Genomic DNA, 17,900 nt, shown 5'->3' on the forward strand with positions numbered 1-17,900 from the left:
ACTTGATTACTTTCAAGGAGTTTTGACAAACAAAAGCAAAGAAAGGAGCAGTAAGTTGCAGAGCAACTGGCGTCCCAAAAAAAAGGCTAAAAGAAGGGAACAGAAATTTTATCTGCTGCCCACCACAAGAATGACAGAGTATAGCATTTGACCGAATTAACTTTTATTTTTAAAGTTCAATACTTAGAAGACCATACCATAGTCTCTATAATCTAAGCATTTAAAGTGTCTAATATGTAATCCCAAAATACTAGACAAAGAAACGTGAAAGTGTGGCTCTCCAGACTCAGATCTAGCAGCCCAAGATTTTTAAAGTAATTATATTAAAATTATGCTCAAGAATATAAAAGATCTGCTTAAAATAAACATCAAGGAGGTAATCACATAAGAAACAGAAACCATTAAACCACAGGGACATTGTAAGAAAAAAAAACAAGATCTGAACTTTTTTAAAAAATTCATTAAATGAGGTTAACAACAGATCAGAGATTACAAAAGAACAGTGTCAAGTGAACTTTAAATTAGGTCAACAGAAAGTATCCTATCTAACAACAACAACAAAAATATTTGAAAACATAAAGAATCTCAGAGGTCTGTGGGATAATAACAAAGGTCAAAAATATGTATGACTGGAATCCCTTAAGGAGAGAGAAGAGAGATGTGGCAGAGAAAAAATTTGGAAAAAATGGGTCAGAATTTCCCAAAACATGGTAAAAGAAAAAAATCAAAACAAACAAACAACCAAAAAAACCCCATAAATTTAAAAGTTCATGAAGCCCAGCAAATCTGAAGACAAACAGAAAGAAAAACCACACCTAGGCACATCACAGTTAAAGGTCTAAACACCCACGATACAAAATAGTATCAAAAGCAGGCAGAGAAAATGATCCATTACAAATATAAATGCATGCTGACTTCTCTTCAAAAACAGTGAGAACCACAAGACTGTGAGATAACATCTATAAGTGCTGAAAGTAAAAAACTGTCAACCCTGAACCCTATATCCAGAGAAAATATCCTACTGGAATAAAAGTGAAATAAAGACTTTCAGATAAAGAAATCTGACAGTTCACTAAAAGAAATTCTAAAAGAAGCTGTTCAGGTTTAAGGCAAATGAGACCAGAAAGAAACCTGGTTCTTCAGGAAGAAATGAAAAGCAATAAAACAAAAAAATATGTGGGTAAAAATGAGAGACAACTTTCCTCTTTAATATATTTAAAATACACATGACTATTTAAAGATCTAACTAGTAGCTTGGATTAATGATAAATCCACCTCAGAAGTGACTTCTCTCATTTTCCCCTCTATATTTATAGAAAGGTATAGTACCTGTTTAAGTTTCAAAAAGAAATTTTCAGTAGTACTACGTTTGCTGAAGGGCCAGAATAATCTTTCATTAGGTGAGCAAACTCGGACTTTTGTCTCTAGAAGAAAGCGAACAGGCTCCTGTACTTCTGTTATTACCAAATCAACAGCTGTGGTCATAAACAGCACTTTATCTAGAGAGAGAGAAGGGAGAAGCAAATTTTTTAAGTGGAAATATATTTGCTCACATAATTAAATTACAAGTTTTAAATCACATTCAGAAAGAGTATGAACAGCTGAAAAAGTTTATGCACAGCATATCTGAAAAATTACACAGGAAATTAGTCACAGTGGTATCCTTTAGGGTGGGACACTAGAACTGTGGCAGACTTTTATTTTTTCTTATATATCCTTTGAATTTTAAATGATATGTAAATATATTATCGATCCACAAAAAAGTAATACTTAGAAGCCTGTAAATAAATAAGCATATAAATAGAAGAGGAAGCAGGAAAAGAAAAAATGAAGAAAGGAGAGGGAGGAAAAAATACTTCATTTACAGGTTAAAGTTAATAATAAATTCAAAGAACTATTCAAATTCCTTGGTTTCATCAGAATTAGATAAACACTAAATATTTCTCAAATAAGTAGAACTAAGATTTGGGTATCCTCCTGGGACTAAAATTTCTATTCATGATGTCACCAATCTGCACCACCTTTAGGAGTTTCTTCATTTACAACTTGAAAATGTGGGGATTTTGGATTCCAGCTCCCAGTAATAACATAGGACTTGCCATCTGAACTTTTGCCCATAGATTCCTAAAGAAAAGAATAACAACAACATTAAATGCCAAAAAAATAACAACAGCTAATCCTCATTCTGCTGCCTTTAAAAAAATAGAAGTTGTAAAAATACAACAATATGAAAGATCATATAAATATATACAAATATAGGAAAAGTCAGGAGTATATAGGAATGATTACAGTTAAAAATGTGCCAACTATTTATGCAACTGTTCCTGAAAAGTTATATATAAAGTAAATGCTTGAAAATCATATCAAACTGTACAGACATCGGGAAAATTTACTACCTACACCTCTGTTGAATTCTTCTGTCAAGTAAACAATTACTATATAAATTTTAGTTATTAAAATAAAGATTTTCATATAATAGCAATAGTATATACACTGCATACTTTTCTAAAGCTCATAATAGTCTGCAAGTAACTCTCTCACAAAATGTCTTTCACTCCAACATCAACCCTACACTACTGCACAGTCAAGAAACAGACTAAACAGGTATAAGGTCAGACTGGTAAACAGCAAGTAGGAAATACCCTTATCTTTGCTTGTAACGTCATAAATGTCTTTTAACATCAGATTTGGTGCAACAACCTTTATAGAGGAAATAGGGTACAAACTTAAAAAAAAAAAAAAAAACTATCCTTACCAAATCTAACAAGTGCATGTCACTATTTCGTACATCTTTTCCTGGGCTAAGGAGAAGACCAAAACATCTGCAAAAAAAGAACCAATATAAATTTGGGAAAAAGACTACAGCAAAGATGTTTAAGTTAGATCACTGAAAAAAATTCTGACAGAAAAAAGGACATATTGAAATTATCAACAAATTAGCATTATCAAAATCATCTTTATTTCTTTAATTGCGATCAACAAATTTTTTCCCCTTTTACTATCACATAGTTGAAGTCAACATACTAGCTGAAGATATAGAGATACTTCAAAATAAATGAAATATACACTTTAATAACCAAAAGAATTCCCCAGGGAGCAAAATAGTTTGCAAATACACTTTTGAATAAAGTATATGACCGTTTCAGTAGATTGACAAGAAATTAAATTTATATTTAAGCCCAACTTACTAAAAATGTTTACCTTTCAATGGCAAGTTCCTTATTAGTTGTTTGTTGCACATAGATGACAATCTTCTTATCAATTCCTTGGCGTAGTTTAAAGCATTGTCTGTCTTTATCTTTAGGAACTGCACTGTAGAACAACATGTTTCATCAATTTTGGACAGCATTTCCTTGTACTATACACCAGAACAACTTTTGGTATGATTTGAAAATCAGGCACTAAAAAGAATCACAGATTTAATTCTTTTCTATGCCTGGTATTCAAATAACAGATATTATCATCTGCCTCCTGATGTGAAAAGATCATCATTATTGTATGTAAACCACTAAACCATTTTATAAACCATTTATAAAAGCTACAAAACCACTCTTGTGTCTCCTGAAATGTGACTTTAGTTTCTTTTCTTTTTTGTTGCTGTGAAAATTGAATTAGATATTTATAAAGTTCTGAAGTACTCACAGTTTTTCTCACTTTCTATTTAGTCACTGTTTTTTATCAATACAAATAATTAATGCCTTATGTGTTTAAATATACAAGAGATTATTATATAGCTCCTTTTAATTTCAAACAAAATGCTTTTGAAAAACAACAGAGATGAGAAAGATATGGTCAACAGTAAGCTATTGCCCAATTTTCCCCTTAATGAGTGATAACCTTATTAAAAACCCATGTGATAATTATAAAAATAATATTAATGTGTAATTAAATATCAACTTAAGAAAACAGTTGAAAATATTCTCTAAGTGACAGTTTACCAAAATAATCTCCTTGACTCCCACACACCAACTTCTCTAGCTCCTTTGTTCTCAAAGACAGACACATCTGCTTATAGCAATCAGCCAAGATACAGAAAATCTGAATTGTGCCTTATTATTGTATGACTTTAAGATAATAGCAATAAAACCATTAGACAATAATATACAAGGCTACATAAGAGCTCTGAGTACCAACTTACACTAAAAAGTGATTCTTAAGAAATAAAATTAATTTGAATGCTGTCTGCGCTAGTACACCAGTAACCAATTCAAGAACATGTTGTAACACTGAGATTAAAAAAAACAACAAAGAATCTTAGGTTCAGTTCAGTCCAGTCACTCAGTCGTGTCCGATTCTTTGCGACCTCATGAATCGCAGCACGCCAGGCCTCCCTGTCCATCACCAACTCCCGGAGTTTACTCAAACTCATGCCCATCGAGTCGGTGATGCCATCCAGCCATCTCATCCTCTGTCGTCCCCTTCTCCTCCTGCCCCCAATCCCTCCCAGCATCAGGGTCTTTTCCAATGAATCAACTCTTCGCATGAGGTGGCCAAAGTACTGGAGTTTCAGCTTCAGCATCAGTCCTTCCAGTGAACACCCAGGACTCATCTCCTTTAGGATGGACTGGTTGGATCTCCTTGCAGTCCAAGGGACTCTCAAGAGTCTTCTCCAACACCACAGTTAAAAAGCATCAATTCTTCGGCGCTCAGCTTTCTTCACAGTCCAACTCTCACATCCATACATGACTACTGGAAAAACCATAGCCTTGACTAGACGGACCTTTGTTGGCAAAGTAATGTCTCTGTTTTTTAATATGCTGTCTACGTTGGTCATAACTTTCCTTCCAAGGAGTAAGGGTCTTTTAATTTCATGGCTGCAGTCACCATCTGCAGTGATTTTGGAGCCCAAAAAAATAAAGTCAGCCACTGTTTCCCCATCTATTTTCCATGAAGTGATGGGACCAGATGCCATGTTCTTTGTTTTCTGAATGTTGAGCTTTAAGTCAACTTTTTCACTCTCCACTTTCATCAAGAGGCTCTTTAGTTCTTCACTTTCTGCCATAAGGGTGGTGTCATCTGCATATCTGAGGTTACTGATATTTCTCCCGGCGATCTTGATTCCAGCTTGTGCTTCCTCCAGCCCATCATTTCTCATGATGTACTCTGCATATAAGTTAAATAAGCAGGGTGACAACAAACAGCCTTGACGTATTCCTTTCCTGATTTGGATCCAGTCTGTTGTTCCATGTCCAGTTCTAACTGTTGCTTCCTGACCTGCATAGAGGATTCTCAAGAGGCAGGTCAGGTGGTCTGGTATTCCCACCTCCTTCAGAATTTTCCACAGTTTATTGTGATCCACACAGTCAAAGGCTTTGGCATAGTCAATAAAGCAGAAGTAGATGTTTTTCTGGAACTCTCTTGCTTTTTCGATGATCCAAAGGATGTTGGCAATTTGATCTCTGGTTCCTCTGCCTTTTCTAAAACCAGTTTGAACATCTGGAAGTTCTCGGTTCACATATTGCTGAAGCCTGGTTTGGAGAATTTTGAGCATTACTAGAGTGTTAGATGAGTGCAATTGTGCGGTATTTTGAGCATTCTTTGGCATTGCCTTTCTTTGAGAATGGAATGAAAACTGACCTTTTCCAGTCCTGTGGCCACTGCTGAGTTTTCCTAATTTGCTGACATATTGAGTGCGGCACTTTCACAGCATCATCTTTCAGGATTTGAAAGAGCTCAACTGGAATTCCATCACCTCCACTATCTTTGTTCGTAGAAATGCTTCCTAAGGCCTACTTGACTTCACATTCTAATATATCTGGATCTAGGTGAGTGATCACACCATTGTGATTATCTGGGTCATGAATATTTACGCTACGATAAAATCATAATTTATCTTGTGCTACAGCTAACTATATACACATATATTTTTTAAATAGGTGATAAGTCATATGGGTATACCACTGTATTTGGCTTTAGGTATAACTGGCATACAACATATTAGTTTCAGGTTTACAACATAATGATTTTATATTGTGAAATGCATCATATTTTAACCATTCTATTATGGTCAACATTTAACTTCCAGTTTTTAATTTTGCTATTATTGAGTTAAGGGGAACAGTCATGCTAGTGACTCTTTTGGCATCTCAATGACTGCTTCTGATTCCTAGACATACTACAGAATCACTGGATGAAAGGAACTGTACTTTAAAACTTCAAATCTGACAAAGGCACCCTTGTCAATATTTCATCACTGTATTAGGTTCAACAACACCCTTTTCTATTATAAATTCAGGAAAACATGCAACAAAAAGATAACAGAGCCCTAACAAATGTGTAAAGAAATCTGACCATCCAGGGGTTTTCTGTACAGTATTTCCTTGATACACAGTTGAATAGGGATATTTGTGATTGCTAACCTTTCTACCTCGAAAATGCCTGATCTGAGAACGAGGAGAAATTACCCTAGTGCTTCTCTTCTGAGAGATCTTAGAAACCTTTCCTATTTATAACTGGGAATTTCTAAACAATCTTCAATCTTTATTTTCAATAAAGGGAAAAAACAGTCTAAACTGTTCTGTTTCTTAAAAAGGAAAAAAATTATTACAAGGTTTATAGATTACTTCCTACTTCCCAGTATAGGAATGCATACTGCAGAAAACAACATAATGATGTTGGTGTGAAAATAGGAATATAAATAAGAAAGCATAAAGTACAAAGGCTCATACTTTATAGTATAAGTCAAGGTTGAAGCTGCATTGTATACTGAACTTGCCACCAGATGGCATGACAATTCCAAAGTCACTGAAAGGAGAGCAATGGTTATCAGTTTCCCAAATAAAACAATCATTGTGCTTTTTAATTTAAAAGCAAAAGATCAGAAATCACTTATATTTTCATTTTCTCCATTTTATGAGTAGTCATGAAGGAAAGAAAGTTCTATATGCAACTGCTGACTATGATTCCAAGAAGCACCCATTTTGTGATATGAGCTATGGAGAAAAAAGTCAATCATCTTGCAACCATAATATTTTAAAGTTAGAAAGGAATTTTAGACTCTAACCACTTCATCTTATTAATAAAGAAACTAATATCAGGAAATGTAAAGAAACTTGGAAAAGATCACACTGTAATGGTAGCAATAAGTAAACTAATCCCAAGTTTTAATTTCTATTCCAGGGTTATTTTTACTACTCAAAGAAGCATCCTTTTACTTAAAAAACCAGAACCAGTTATTTTTGACCCTATATGCAAGGTCAGACTTCAGATATAGACCTTATTTCTCCCCTCCCAATATGCTCCAATAAGTTTTAATGATAAAACTTGATTTCAATAGCCTTAAGATCTTTAGATTAAAACAAATACACTAACCAACCAAAAACAAAACAGAGAAAAACTAGCAAAACAAATCCAGCTATAGACCTCGGTGATATAGCTTCTGTCATGTTTAATAAAAGCAGTCAGCCAGCTACTTTGAGTCTGAATAAAATAACATGGTAACATGGTATATTTCCTTACATGGAATAATTTTTTTATTGTTTAAAATTCTTTAAATCTTGCCTTGGCTATTTGCCTATTTGTTTTTCTTTATCACATTAAAAAAAAAAAAACTACCTATAAAAGCAATCATTTTATAATATAATAGTTAGGTAATCTGACCTAGAATTTCCCTAAAAGCACAGACAGTTCAGCATGTTAATACAAACTCAAATAAAAAGAGTAAAATAAGATGCCCTACCTAAAATAACCTTTACCATCATCTTCTTTTATTTCTAGAGACACAGAGAAGGTAAAGATGTCACTGTCAGGAGTCTGAGGTGCAGCAGTTGCTGAAAGTGGGGTCTGCTTGGCAGAACGGCGGAAGGCAGTGGCAAAACTGTAAAGTATCCGGCTCACCTACAACCAGACGTGTTAGGAGATGGGCTGTTATCAAAAAAGTAAAATACTTTTTTTAAGGCTGAAGGTGACCTATGGTGTTTGAGGGAGGTAGTTCATCTTTCCTCCACTGATTTCTTTTAATAAATTATCCAGTTTATTAGACCTATAAAGCAAACAACACTAAAAATGGCCAGAGTAGACGCTTTAAAAAAGGAATGACTGTGAACACTAGAAATCCAACTGAAAGATGATTTCCAAAATTGTTAGGAATTACTTGAATATATTTATTGTAATAAAAAATAAGTTTGTCTCTATAAGAATGGTTTGCAAATATGTCATTGCTAGAAGCAAGATGCCGATTTAACCCATTTAAACAGCGGCCAATTGGTCTCCTCTGGTGCTCTTAGCAACAACAAGGTTCTGGCTAATCAAACTTTTATTCATATTTCAGGCCATCAAGCTGGAACAGACGAAACAGTAGTAGAAAATTTCATCTGGCTTATAAATGACCATAGACAATACTATAATCGTTTCAATGACACAAGGGTGAAGATGAAGTTTCATCTGTAGACATTTTCCTCTTAAGTACTTACAGCTTCTTGTATTTCACACCGAAAGACATGTATTCTGAAGAGCTCTGCATTGTAATGACTTTCAGTGAAAGCAAAACAGTCACTCTCAGGAGTTCCATCATGCCCTCTGACACAGAAGAGGATTTTGTAGATAGGGTAGTTTGCTATTTCAGTGTTTGTCTGAGGATCTAAGAGTCTGTTCAGAAAAATACATATATAAAGAGATTAGAGGGACTGTGGACAATTTTCACTATGCCCATATTATGATTCAAGACTCATCTTTCTAGCAAAAAGATCACATAAATCATTTCTTGAGCCTGGCAAGCTATAGTTCAAAGAGTCACAAAGAGTTGGAAATGACTGAGCACACACAGCAATCATATTAATCTTAAATCTTGATAAATAAGTCATATGTGGAGTCTTAAAATAACTGATTACACAATTCCATAGTACTAAGAACTACATAATCCCCTATTTTAGGGAGGCAATCAGAAAAGCATAATTAATATTAATGTTTCTTAAATAGTCTGTAACTAAATAAAAAATAATGGGTAAATTAGACTACCAAAATAGATCATTAAAGTTGTGCTTCTCAGTATCCCCTAACAGAATGACCTAAGCTGCTTTATTTTAAAAAATAAAATACTGATGTAGTTTCTCAGAGTGAAACATGTTCTTTTGCTTCATGGCAAATAAGGAAGAGAGACTTACAAAACATTAACACTGAAGGAAAAAAAATTCATTAATAAAATCAAAAGGATACCATTCACTGAAAATTAAAGGGATATCATTCATTCAAAAGTGTGTTCATTCAACAAATATTTATGTGATACCTACACAACATTCCAGGCTTCATCCTGGGCCCTGACAATAGAAAAAATTGAAATTGAAATTATGAAGTTATGAAATTTCAACACTGAATGGGCAGAGCAATCAGTGGGAAAGCCTAGGGGATAATGGAAATACCTAAGAAGGGGAACTAATCCAAATTCAAAGGCACTTTGATAAAGACTCTGAAAACATGAGGCAAGAGAAACTAATTTTCTCATGACTTCATAGAATTAAAATATATTAGAACAAAGTATAACTTCAGCCAGGGGAATGACTACTGACTAAGAATCATATAAAAATGAGTTTTAGGAATTCCCTGGCAGTTAGTGGTTAGGACTTGGTGCTTTCATTGAAGTTGCCCAGGTTCAATTCCTGGTCAGGGAACTAAGATTTCATTAGTTGCATCAAGGCAAAAGAAACAAAAAAAAAAGAAAGCTAAATAAATATAAATTAATAAATATAATTAAAATTAATATTTGTGAATCTTTGCAAAATAGTTCTTTAAACATTCAAGAGAAGAATTACATATGCAGATGACTGGAATATTAATTAACTTACTATGTACTATCCATATGCAGCTACAACTCTACTACCATAAAAATCCAAAATGCTTGAGGGTACAGAAACAGATATTCTCATATACTCCTAAAAAATGTACAAGCTAGATGAGTATTTCTAGATAGCCATTTGGCAATGTATCCAAAACCATAAAACTGGGCAAATCTTTGACCCACCAGTGAATCTACTTCTAGGAACTGATCTTAAGGAAATTTAAAAATACGTAAAAAGTTAGCTCAAAAATACTACTTATAAGAAAATTACAGGTAAAGCACTTAAGTAAGTGAAAGTCACTTAGTCGTGTCTGACTCTTTGCGACCCAAAGAACTATACAGTCCATGGAATTCTCTAGACCAGAATAGTGGAGTGGGTAGCCTTTCCCTTCTCCAGGGGATCTTCCCAACCCAGGGATCAAACCCAGGTCTCCTGCATTGCAGGCAGATTCTTTACCAGTTGAGCCACAAGCCCAACTTACATGCCCATGTAATAAAAGTTTAATATTAGCTATAATTAATAGCACTTTTATCATTAAAACAACTAAAATATGTAACATTAGACTGGTTATTTCTGAAAAGCTCATCATGTGCCATCATCAATTATAATATTTAAGCATATTTATTGATATGGAAAGATTCACAATACAAAAAAGCATTATGTAATTCTACTGTTGTTAAAAATGTTGACTCTGAGAGTTGTGTAATTATACTTGCATATATATGTAGGTATATACACATAGACACAAACAAATATACCTACAACTACACAAAAAGGGTCTTAATAAACCAAGGTGTTAACTGCTATTTACCAATGGGAGAGTAGAATTAAGAGCATTTCCTAACCTAAAATATGTCACAAATGAACTTATCTACAAAACAGAAGCATAAAGAATAAACGTGTGGTTGCTGGGGGTCAGGGGGCGAGGGAGGGAAGGACAGGGAGTGTGCGATTAGCAGATGGAAACTATCATATGTAAGATAAACAACAAGGTACTACTGTATAGCACAGGAAACTATATTCAATGTCCTGTGATAAACCACAGTAGAAAAAAATTTAACAAAAAGAATGTCTATATGTGCATAACTGACTCACTCTGCTATATAGCAGAGAATGGCACAACACTAAATCAACTATACTTCAATAAAAAAGTTAAAGCAATTTTCTGAATTTTTGCTTATTTGTGCTCTCTGATTTTTCTGAAATAAGTATGCATTTTTAATAACAAAGCTAGTTCTGTATTTAGTTAGCCGATACAGACATCTGACTGACTACGTTTAATCACTGCGACCTGTTTCAGTTAGTATAAACAACAGTCATATCATGAGACTTCTCTGAGCTTCAGTTTCCTCATCTTAAAAATTTAGGAACTACACTGAAAGAGTTAATATTTACCAACAGATTCCTGTAATTTCCAAAGTCAGCATGAAATTTCATATTGAACTAATGTGTCAAGCTAATATTTGTATTGGAGGCACATGGAAAATATAAATTGTTAGGCAGACTCGTAGGTCAACGTATTTCAATAATCCCCAAAACACTTAAATTTCTAAAGTGCTACAAAGAATTGGGGTGAGGAAGAGTATAAAAAACTGCTCAAACAAGTGACTATTTTTCATAAAAGGCCACAATCCTTGGAAGACATGAAAACTAAGTGCCAAATGAATTAACCACTACATGAATAAAATAATTATGTATTTTGTTACTATTGCTTTGTTATAAAACTATAGGTCAGAAATCTGATCAAATGCTACAAATATTTCTAGAAGGCTGGTCTTACCTCACAGTTCCTTCAGATACGTTCGGCACTGACAGGGTTACATCAAGTGAGATCTGACATTGGCCCCTTAAGATGGACATCATCCTCAAGGCTTCTACTTCACTCCTGGGAGCATTTACTGAGGCACAGCCTAAATAAGTTAGTTTGCTGAAAACTACACTGTCCTCATCTGCCACTGGTGTGAAAGGACTTGACCTTTCAGAATCTGAAAGAAACAATAAGGAAGTGATTATTTTCACTTTGATATTTTGTTAACATGAATACTAAGTAAAAATCTACAAGCTATTGTTTAGGTTCTAAAATTAAATTCGTCACTTTCCCAGAAGAAAATTAAAGTCAAAAATCTCACACCAGAACCTGTCACCAACACTAAAATTTTTAGTATGGCTATAGTTTCAACCCTAAACCTAAATGGTGACCTGAGATTCAGATCTGATTTCTCTCTTATAATTTGTTTTCACTTTCTATTTAGGTCAGTAACACATTTAGTATTTTACCACCCTGAAAAATCCTTTCTTCTTTCTCATCTGTTCTATTATAATGATTTCTCTAGTTCATCATCTTAGTTACTTTATCATGTTCTCTCAGTCCCCCTGCCTTTCCTTTCCCAATGAACATTTACAGTTTTAATACTCTACTTTTCCTCAAAGAGCCTTCATAATTGTCCTTTTCCTCCTTGTCTTTCAGCTCCCTTTTTTCAATTTGAGAACTATTCCCACCAAGCCATACAACAGGCCTGAGGCAAACATTTTCTTCACCAAGAATTATTTCTCTATTTCCCCAGTCAGTCAGTTCAGTTCAGTTGCTCATTCATGTCCGACTCTTTGCAATTCCATGGACTGCAGCACACTAGGCTTCCCTGTTCATCACCAATTCCCGGAGCTTACTCAAACTCATGTCCATTGAGTTGGTGATGCCATCCAACCATCTCATCCTCTGTCGTCCCCTTCTCCTCCTGCCAATAACCGATTTCCCCAATACCATACTCATATTATTTTTTCCTAAAAAAAAATCTTTAAACACTCTAACACTGCCTCACTGTTATATAACTGCTGGTTTTTTTTTTTCTTTGCTATAAATGACATACATTTAGACTGGACATATGTATGACTGATTTACTGTGCCTTCCATCTGAAACTAACACAACATTGTATATCAACTACACACCAATAAAAAAAAATTTTAAATGACATACATTTAAAGGGAAATCAGAATGGTATATGTATTTATTCCTCTCACATCCCCCTCAACCTAGAATCTTCAGATTCTAGATAATATAGATATGGTTTTTGCTTGCTCTGCATCAAACCTAGTACAAAATGGACACTCAAATATTAAAAACAATAACCTTCAGTTATGCAAGCAATGCAGCAATCCTAACCTCCTTGTCCAGGTTTCACTGGCAGGCTCATCTCTGGTTTCTGGAGCCCTACTAATGACACAGGGTTAATGGTGGATGAAGCTGAGAGTTGATTAGAAAGAGGCCCATCTCCTTCGCCATCCAGCTGTGACCTTTCCACAAGCTCCTTGTCCCCTGGCTGGTCGTCCATTGGAGGATCCATCAGCACATCTGCTAGCTCTTTTTGCAGCTGCTGTTCACTTCCATTCCCTATAATCTAAGGGTCATAAATATATGCAATCAGCAAAGTGAGAGAGAGAGGCCAGTACTGATTAAAATGGGTCCACATCTAGAGAAAATCATTAGCAATTCTTTTGATATATAGATATCTTCTGAATGTTTTTAAAAAATAGAATAAAGCAATATCTGCAATAAATAAGAGCTGCAGCTGTTCTCTCAACTGATACAAATTTTCACAAAAAAGTGTACAGTGAATTTGAGATGAATACCCAGATAATCTGTCAATTTTATTGAAAGTTTTGTACAATGTTCTAAAATCACAACAACTAAAATTTTTGTAATTTTACTTGTCTGGTAAGAAATAAGCTTATTAAGGGAAACTTCTCTTATCCTTAAGGAAAACAGAAAATGTGTTTGCTTCCAAAAATTACCAGTACAAACATACGTACTGGGTAATAAACCATCACATGCACTTTACCACCGTTGAGATAAGGAAGTCTCTTAAGGGAGACTTCTCTGACATAAATAGTTCTTAAAGTTCTCAACACTTGAATAAAGCTGGGGAGATGTAAGTAGAAAATGACCCTGAGGAACAGAAGCACTCCATTTCAATGTCAAGGATTTTTCTAGAGTCATGATGGTTTACTATTGTTGCTCAACAAGGAAGTAAACAAGTACAAGATCAAGTGAAGACTACCCAATGCTAAGGAAAACCACAAGTGAAAAAACCCAGCATTATCATTAAATGCTTATTCAAGAAACACTAGAAAAATTAACAAGAGAATTAATGCAGGAAAAGGAAATCATGACCAAAAAAAGTACTGATTTAGGTGAGTTTCTAAAGACCAAAACCTGACAAAAAGTTTAAATGAGTGGGCCTATGAGATTGTTAAAGACAAAGAGGTCTTCACAGTACAATTAAGACACAAGTTAGCAAGCAAAATTCCAAGAGCAGCAGTACTCTACCTACCAAGACCACCTACCAAGCAGACTACCTACCCAGGAACCCAGTTCAAACATTTTTTGTAACTCTATAAAATTCAAGTCCCTTTCGCTGTAAACTATGATTGAGAAACAGTGGCAAGTCTTTTTTGCTACCTTTCCCCAACATGTCAGCTATTCTTGCCTTGGAAAAGAGGACTGGAGAGGTATTCGGTCTCTGGCTGCAATGAAAGAGCCTGTTTTTAACTTCCTTTTATATTCAGAGTTACTGCTATGGGACTACAATTCAGTCAAATATTTTAAACTCTTTGCTCTACCTGATTCTACACATCACAAGTGCAATCAAATTCTTTTTTTCAGAAGTTCTGCTTTCAAAAGTTTCTTAAAGCACATAAATAATCTAGAACTTAGCTCCAATTAATCTAATTTTTAAGAATTGGGTAAGATATACTGTATCACATGCAATAAATAAAAGAAAGACTAAGTGAACCTAAACTATTTTCCAAGGGGAAAGAGAAATAAATTAAGTAGGATAGCTAGAGCTTCCTATAACTGATGAAGATATTAGACTCCGTGTTTAAGCAATAGTAATTTTAACTGGGAAGGCTATCATTAAAGAGCAAGCTAAACTGAAGACGTATTTCACATGCTATGAGGTACTGTTTTTTCTTTGATATATAGGATAAATAAAGTCAAGTTTTCTTTTAGATAGGCTACCTCCATTGTAATATATTCACAAAACATATCACAAACCCTGAAAGAAACATGTTTATGTGTTTGCCTTCTGTGTTTATACATGTTTATCTTCTATTCTTCCCTTGTTTATAAAATCTACAAACTTAAGAACTGCCTTCTATTTCCTTAACACTTCCTTAAAGGGTAGGAAAACTAAAGCACCACACAACAATGCTGATTTCTAAAAGCTGTTCAAAAACAGCAACCTAACTTATGCTGTGAATAATTAGTTCCAAAACAGTACTCAACACTTACATTTAGATCATTTGTGCACCCTCAATTCAATTTCAAACTTAACTATATGTGACATAATTTATTTAATAATACTTATCTCAATTAAGTTTTTTTTTTTTTTAAAACAGTAAATTAATCTGAATGTTTCCATATGGGAAACGTTCAGCAACGCCTTTCAAGGTTCCCTAACTTTGGCACCTGAAGAATGTGGTAAAACACAATCTGTTGGGCCCCCGGCAGAATTCCTATTCAGTAAGGCTGGCATAGGACTGATAATTAGAATTTTTAAAGTTTCAAGGTGATGGTGATGTTGCTAGTCTGGGAACCAACCTTAGATTAATGATTCATGACTACACAATAAAATTATCAATATCACCAGGAAGCATGTTAAAATTAAAATACTTGATCCTCCTCTATTCACTTACCTCCTACCCTAGCAACTAAATTAGTCTCAGAGATAAAGCCTTGGCATATGCATTTTAAAGAACCTTCACAGGTGATTTACAAAACGGTTGTCAGGCCAGATGAGGCCAGCAGGGTACAGTTTTGTTCACCCATCTTATAAATGAAGAGCTTAAACCAGCAACTGTTTATCTCTGACTTCCTGTCATAACAGAAAAATAAACTCATTATCAGCAAGGCTTTCTGTTTCTAGATGCCAACAGCACTCTAAACAGATACCATGATCATCTCTAAAATAAATGTAGTTGCAGCTAAAGCAATCAAGATACTGGTATTAGTCAAAGGACAGCTATATAGACCAATGAAACAAAACAGAACTCAGAAATAGACCTACACATACATGGCCAATTGGTTTCAACAAAGTTGGCTAGGTAACTCAAGAGAAAGGTAATAAAGTAAAACAAATGGTGCTGGAACAACTAACCTGACACCAAACACACGCAAGAACATCCATTTCTTACATCACATACAAAAATTAATGCAAAATGGATTGCAGATCTAAATGTAAATCTGAAAACTATAATGTTTACAGAAGAAAACACATAGGAGAAAGTCTTTGTGATCCTGGGACACAAAGATTTCTTAGGACACAGAAAGCAAGCATAAAGGAAAAAAAAATGAAGTGCACTTTTATGAATGTGTACAGCAGCATTATTCATAATTGCCAAAAGCTGAGTACAAAGTAAATGTTTATTAAGTGGTGAATGGATAACTTCCTTCGAGCTATACAATTGAATACCGGCTCAGATGGTAAGGCGTCTACCTACAATGCGGGAGACCCAGGTTCAATCCCTGGGTTGGGAAGGTCCTCTGGAGAAAGAAATGGCAACCCACTCCAGTACTCTTGCCTGGAAAATCCCATGGACAGAGGAGCATGGTAGGCTACAGTCCATGGGGTTGCAGAGTCGGACACGACTGAGCGACTTCACTTTCACTTTCAGCAATAAAAAGGAATGAAATACTAATATTAAAACAACATGGATAACACAAAAGAATTATTCTAAATAAAAGAAATAGACACAAAAGACTATGTACTGTATGATTCAATTTACATGGCATTCTGGAAAAGGCAAAACTATAGAGACAGAAATCAGATTGACAGAGGCTGGGATCGGGAAAAACGACAGACTAAAAAGAACTGTTAAAGGGACTTTACAGAGTAATGAAAATATTCTGTATCTTGATTATGGCTGTGATTACATAATAATAGTTTACATTCATTAAAATTCACAGAATTGTATACCTAAAAGGGCCGTATTTTACTGTGTGTAAATTTTACCTCAATGCTTTTTTTCTTTTTGGCCATGCTGTGCAGCATATGGGGCTCTTAGTTCTCCAACCAGGGATCAAACCCATGCCCCCTGTATTGGAAGCTCAGAGTATTAACCACTGGACTGCCAGGGAAGTCTAATTTCTCAACAGACTTGACTTAAATTAGAAAGGGGATAATGATAATAGGAGAGGCTATGCAATGTAGAGGTTATATGGGAAATTGCTGTTCCTTTTTCTTAATTCTGCTGTGAATCTAAAACTGCTCTTCAAAACAAAGGCTATTTTTTTAAAAACAGGAAAAAAATGTGATTTCTATGAAAGATGAAACTTGAGAACACAGTTGTTCCTTTCCCCTACAACAGCCCTCAAAAGGTGTTCATCCAGGATTTTGTTTTTGGCAATAACTTCATTTTACAGATTTTCCAATGCCATTTTATCCACTCCAACAATATATAAACAATCCCTAATATGCGTCTACAATCCCTTTCCCTCTACTGAACAGACACCTTCAGGTAGATACTCCAAACTTACTGTGTCAAAACTCTAATCCTCTTCCCATCTTTTTTTTTTTTTAATCAATGAACTGCACTACTATCCATCCACTCAGTGACCAAATGAAGGATAAGTCATCCTTCATCCCTCTTACTCACACACTACTCACAAATCCTACTGATCCTTGCTCAATTATGCATTTCCCTCCATCTCTCTGCAGAGTTAACACCATAGGAACCTCTTTAGATTTATGTAAGCCTATTGGAAAGATAGTGGTTTCCATGCCTTCTTTCTCCTCTCTGACCTATCATTCATTTGGCCAGTTAAGTTACAACTGCAAATCTTACTTCTCATCAAGCACTGCCTTATTTTTAACCTCTTCCATGTTTCCTCAATGTCCGTAAGACAAAGCCCAAAACCATCTCTATGTTTTATGAGTTTCTCACAACCCTAATTACCTTCTCATCTCTTAACAGTCACACCAAGCCACTCAAATTCCCCAAGACACATCACAAACTTTCTAACATTTAAGCTTTGCATAGATTGTTCCCTTTCCTGGAAAATCTCACTTGCCTTTCTACTCTTAAACACCAAGCTTAAATTCGGTTACCTCCTCTGGGAGACCTTAAGC

The 17,900-nt window shown here is 34.8% G+C and overlaps 1 protein-coding gene across 9 annotated transcripts in view; it reads right to left on the reverse strand.

The window, feature by feature from the left end:
• The window catches only part of RABGAP1 (RAB GTPase activating protein 1), a 160,561-nt gene that overhangs the window by 102,737 nt on the left and 39,924 nt on the right, over positions 1-17,900 (reverse strand). For 5 of the 9 annotated variants that reach the window (XR_009694646.1, XM_061154702.1, XM_061154705.1 and 2 more), the window contains exons 3-11: positions 12,935-13,169; positions 11,554-11,758; positions 9,228-9,254; positions 8,412-8,586; positions 7,679-7,836; positions 3,202-3,312; positions 2,756-2,822; positions 2,022-2,124; positions 1,330-1,499 (exon numbers count right to left, since the gene is read on the reverse strand). Coding sequence is in view for 8 of the 9 variants with exons in the window: in XM_061154702.1 (XP_061010685.1) it covers positions 1,330-1,499; positions 2,022-2,124; positions 2,756-2,822; positions 3,202-3,312; positions 7,679-7,836; positions 8,412-8,586; positions 9,228-9,254; positions 11,554-11,758; positions 12,935-13,169 (1,251 nt within the window). In the remaining variant the exon portion in view is untranslated. Of the gene's footprint in view, positions 1-1,329; positions 1,500-2,021; positions 2,125-2,755; positions 2,823-3,201; positions 3,313-7,678; positions 7,837-8,411; positions 8,587-9,227; positions 9,255-11,553; positions 11,759-12,901; positions 13,170-17,900 lie in introns of those variants that run through there. The other 4 variants (XM_061154704.1, XM_061154706.1, XM_061154709.1 and 1 more) reach the window with 3 other exon arrangements.

The sequence above is a fragment of the Dama dama genome, chromosome 11 (genome assembly GCF_033118175.1).
Source record: "Dama dama isolate Ldn47 chromosome 11, ASM3311817v1, whole genome shotgun sequence".
In the NCBI taxonomy this organism is placed as follows: domain Eukaryota; kingdom Metazoa; phylum Chordata; class Mammalia; order Artiodactyla; family Cervidae; genus Dama; species Dama dama.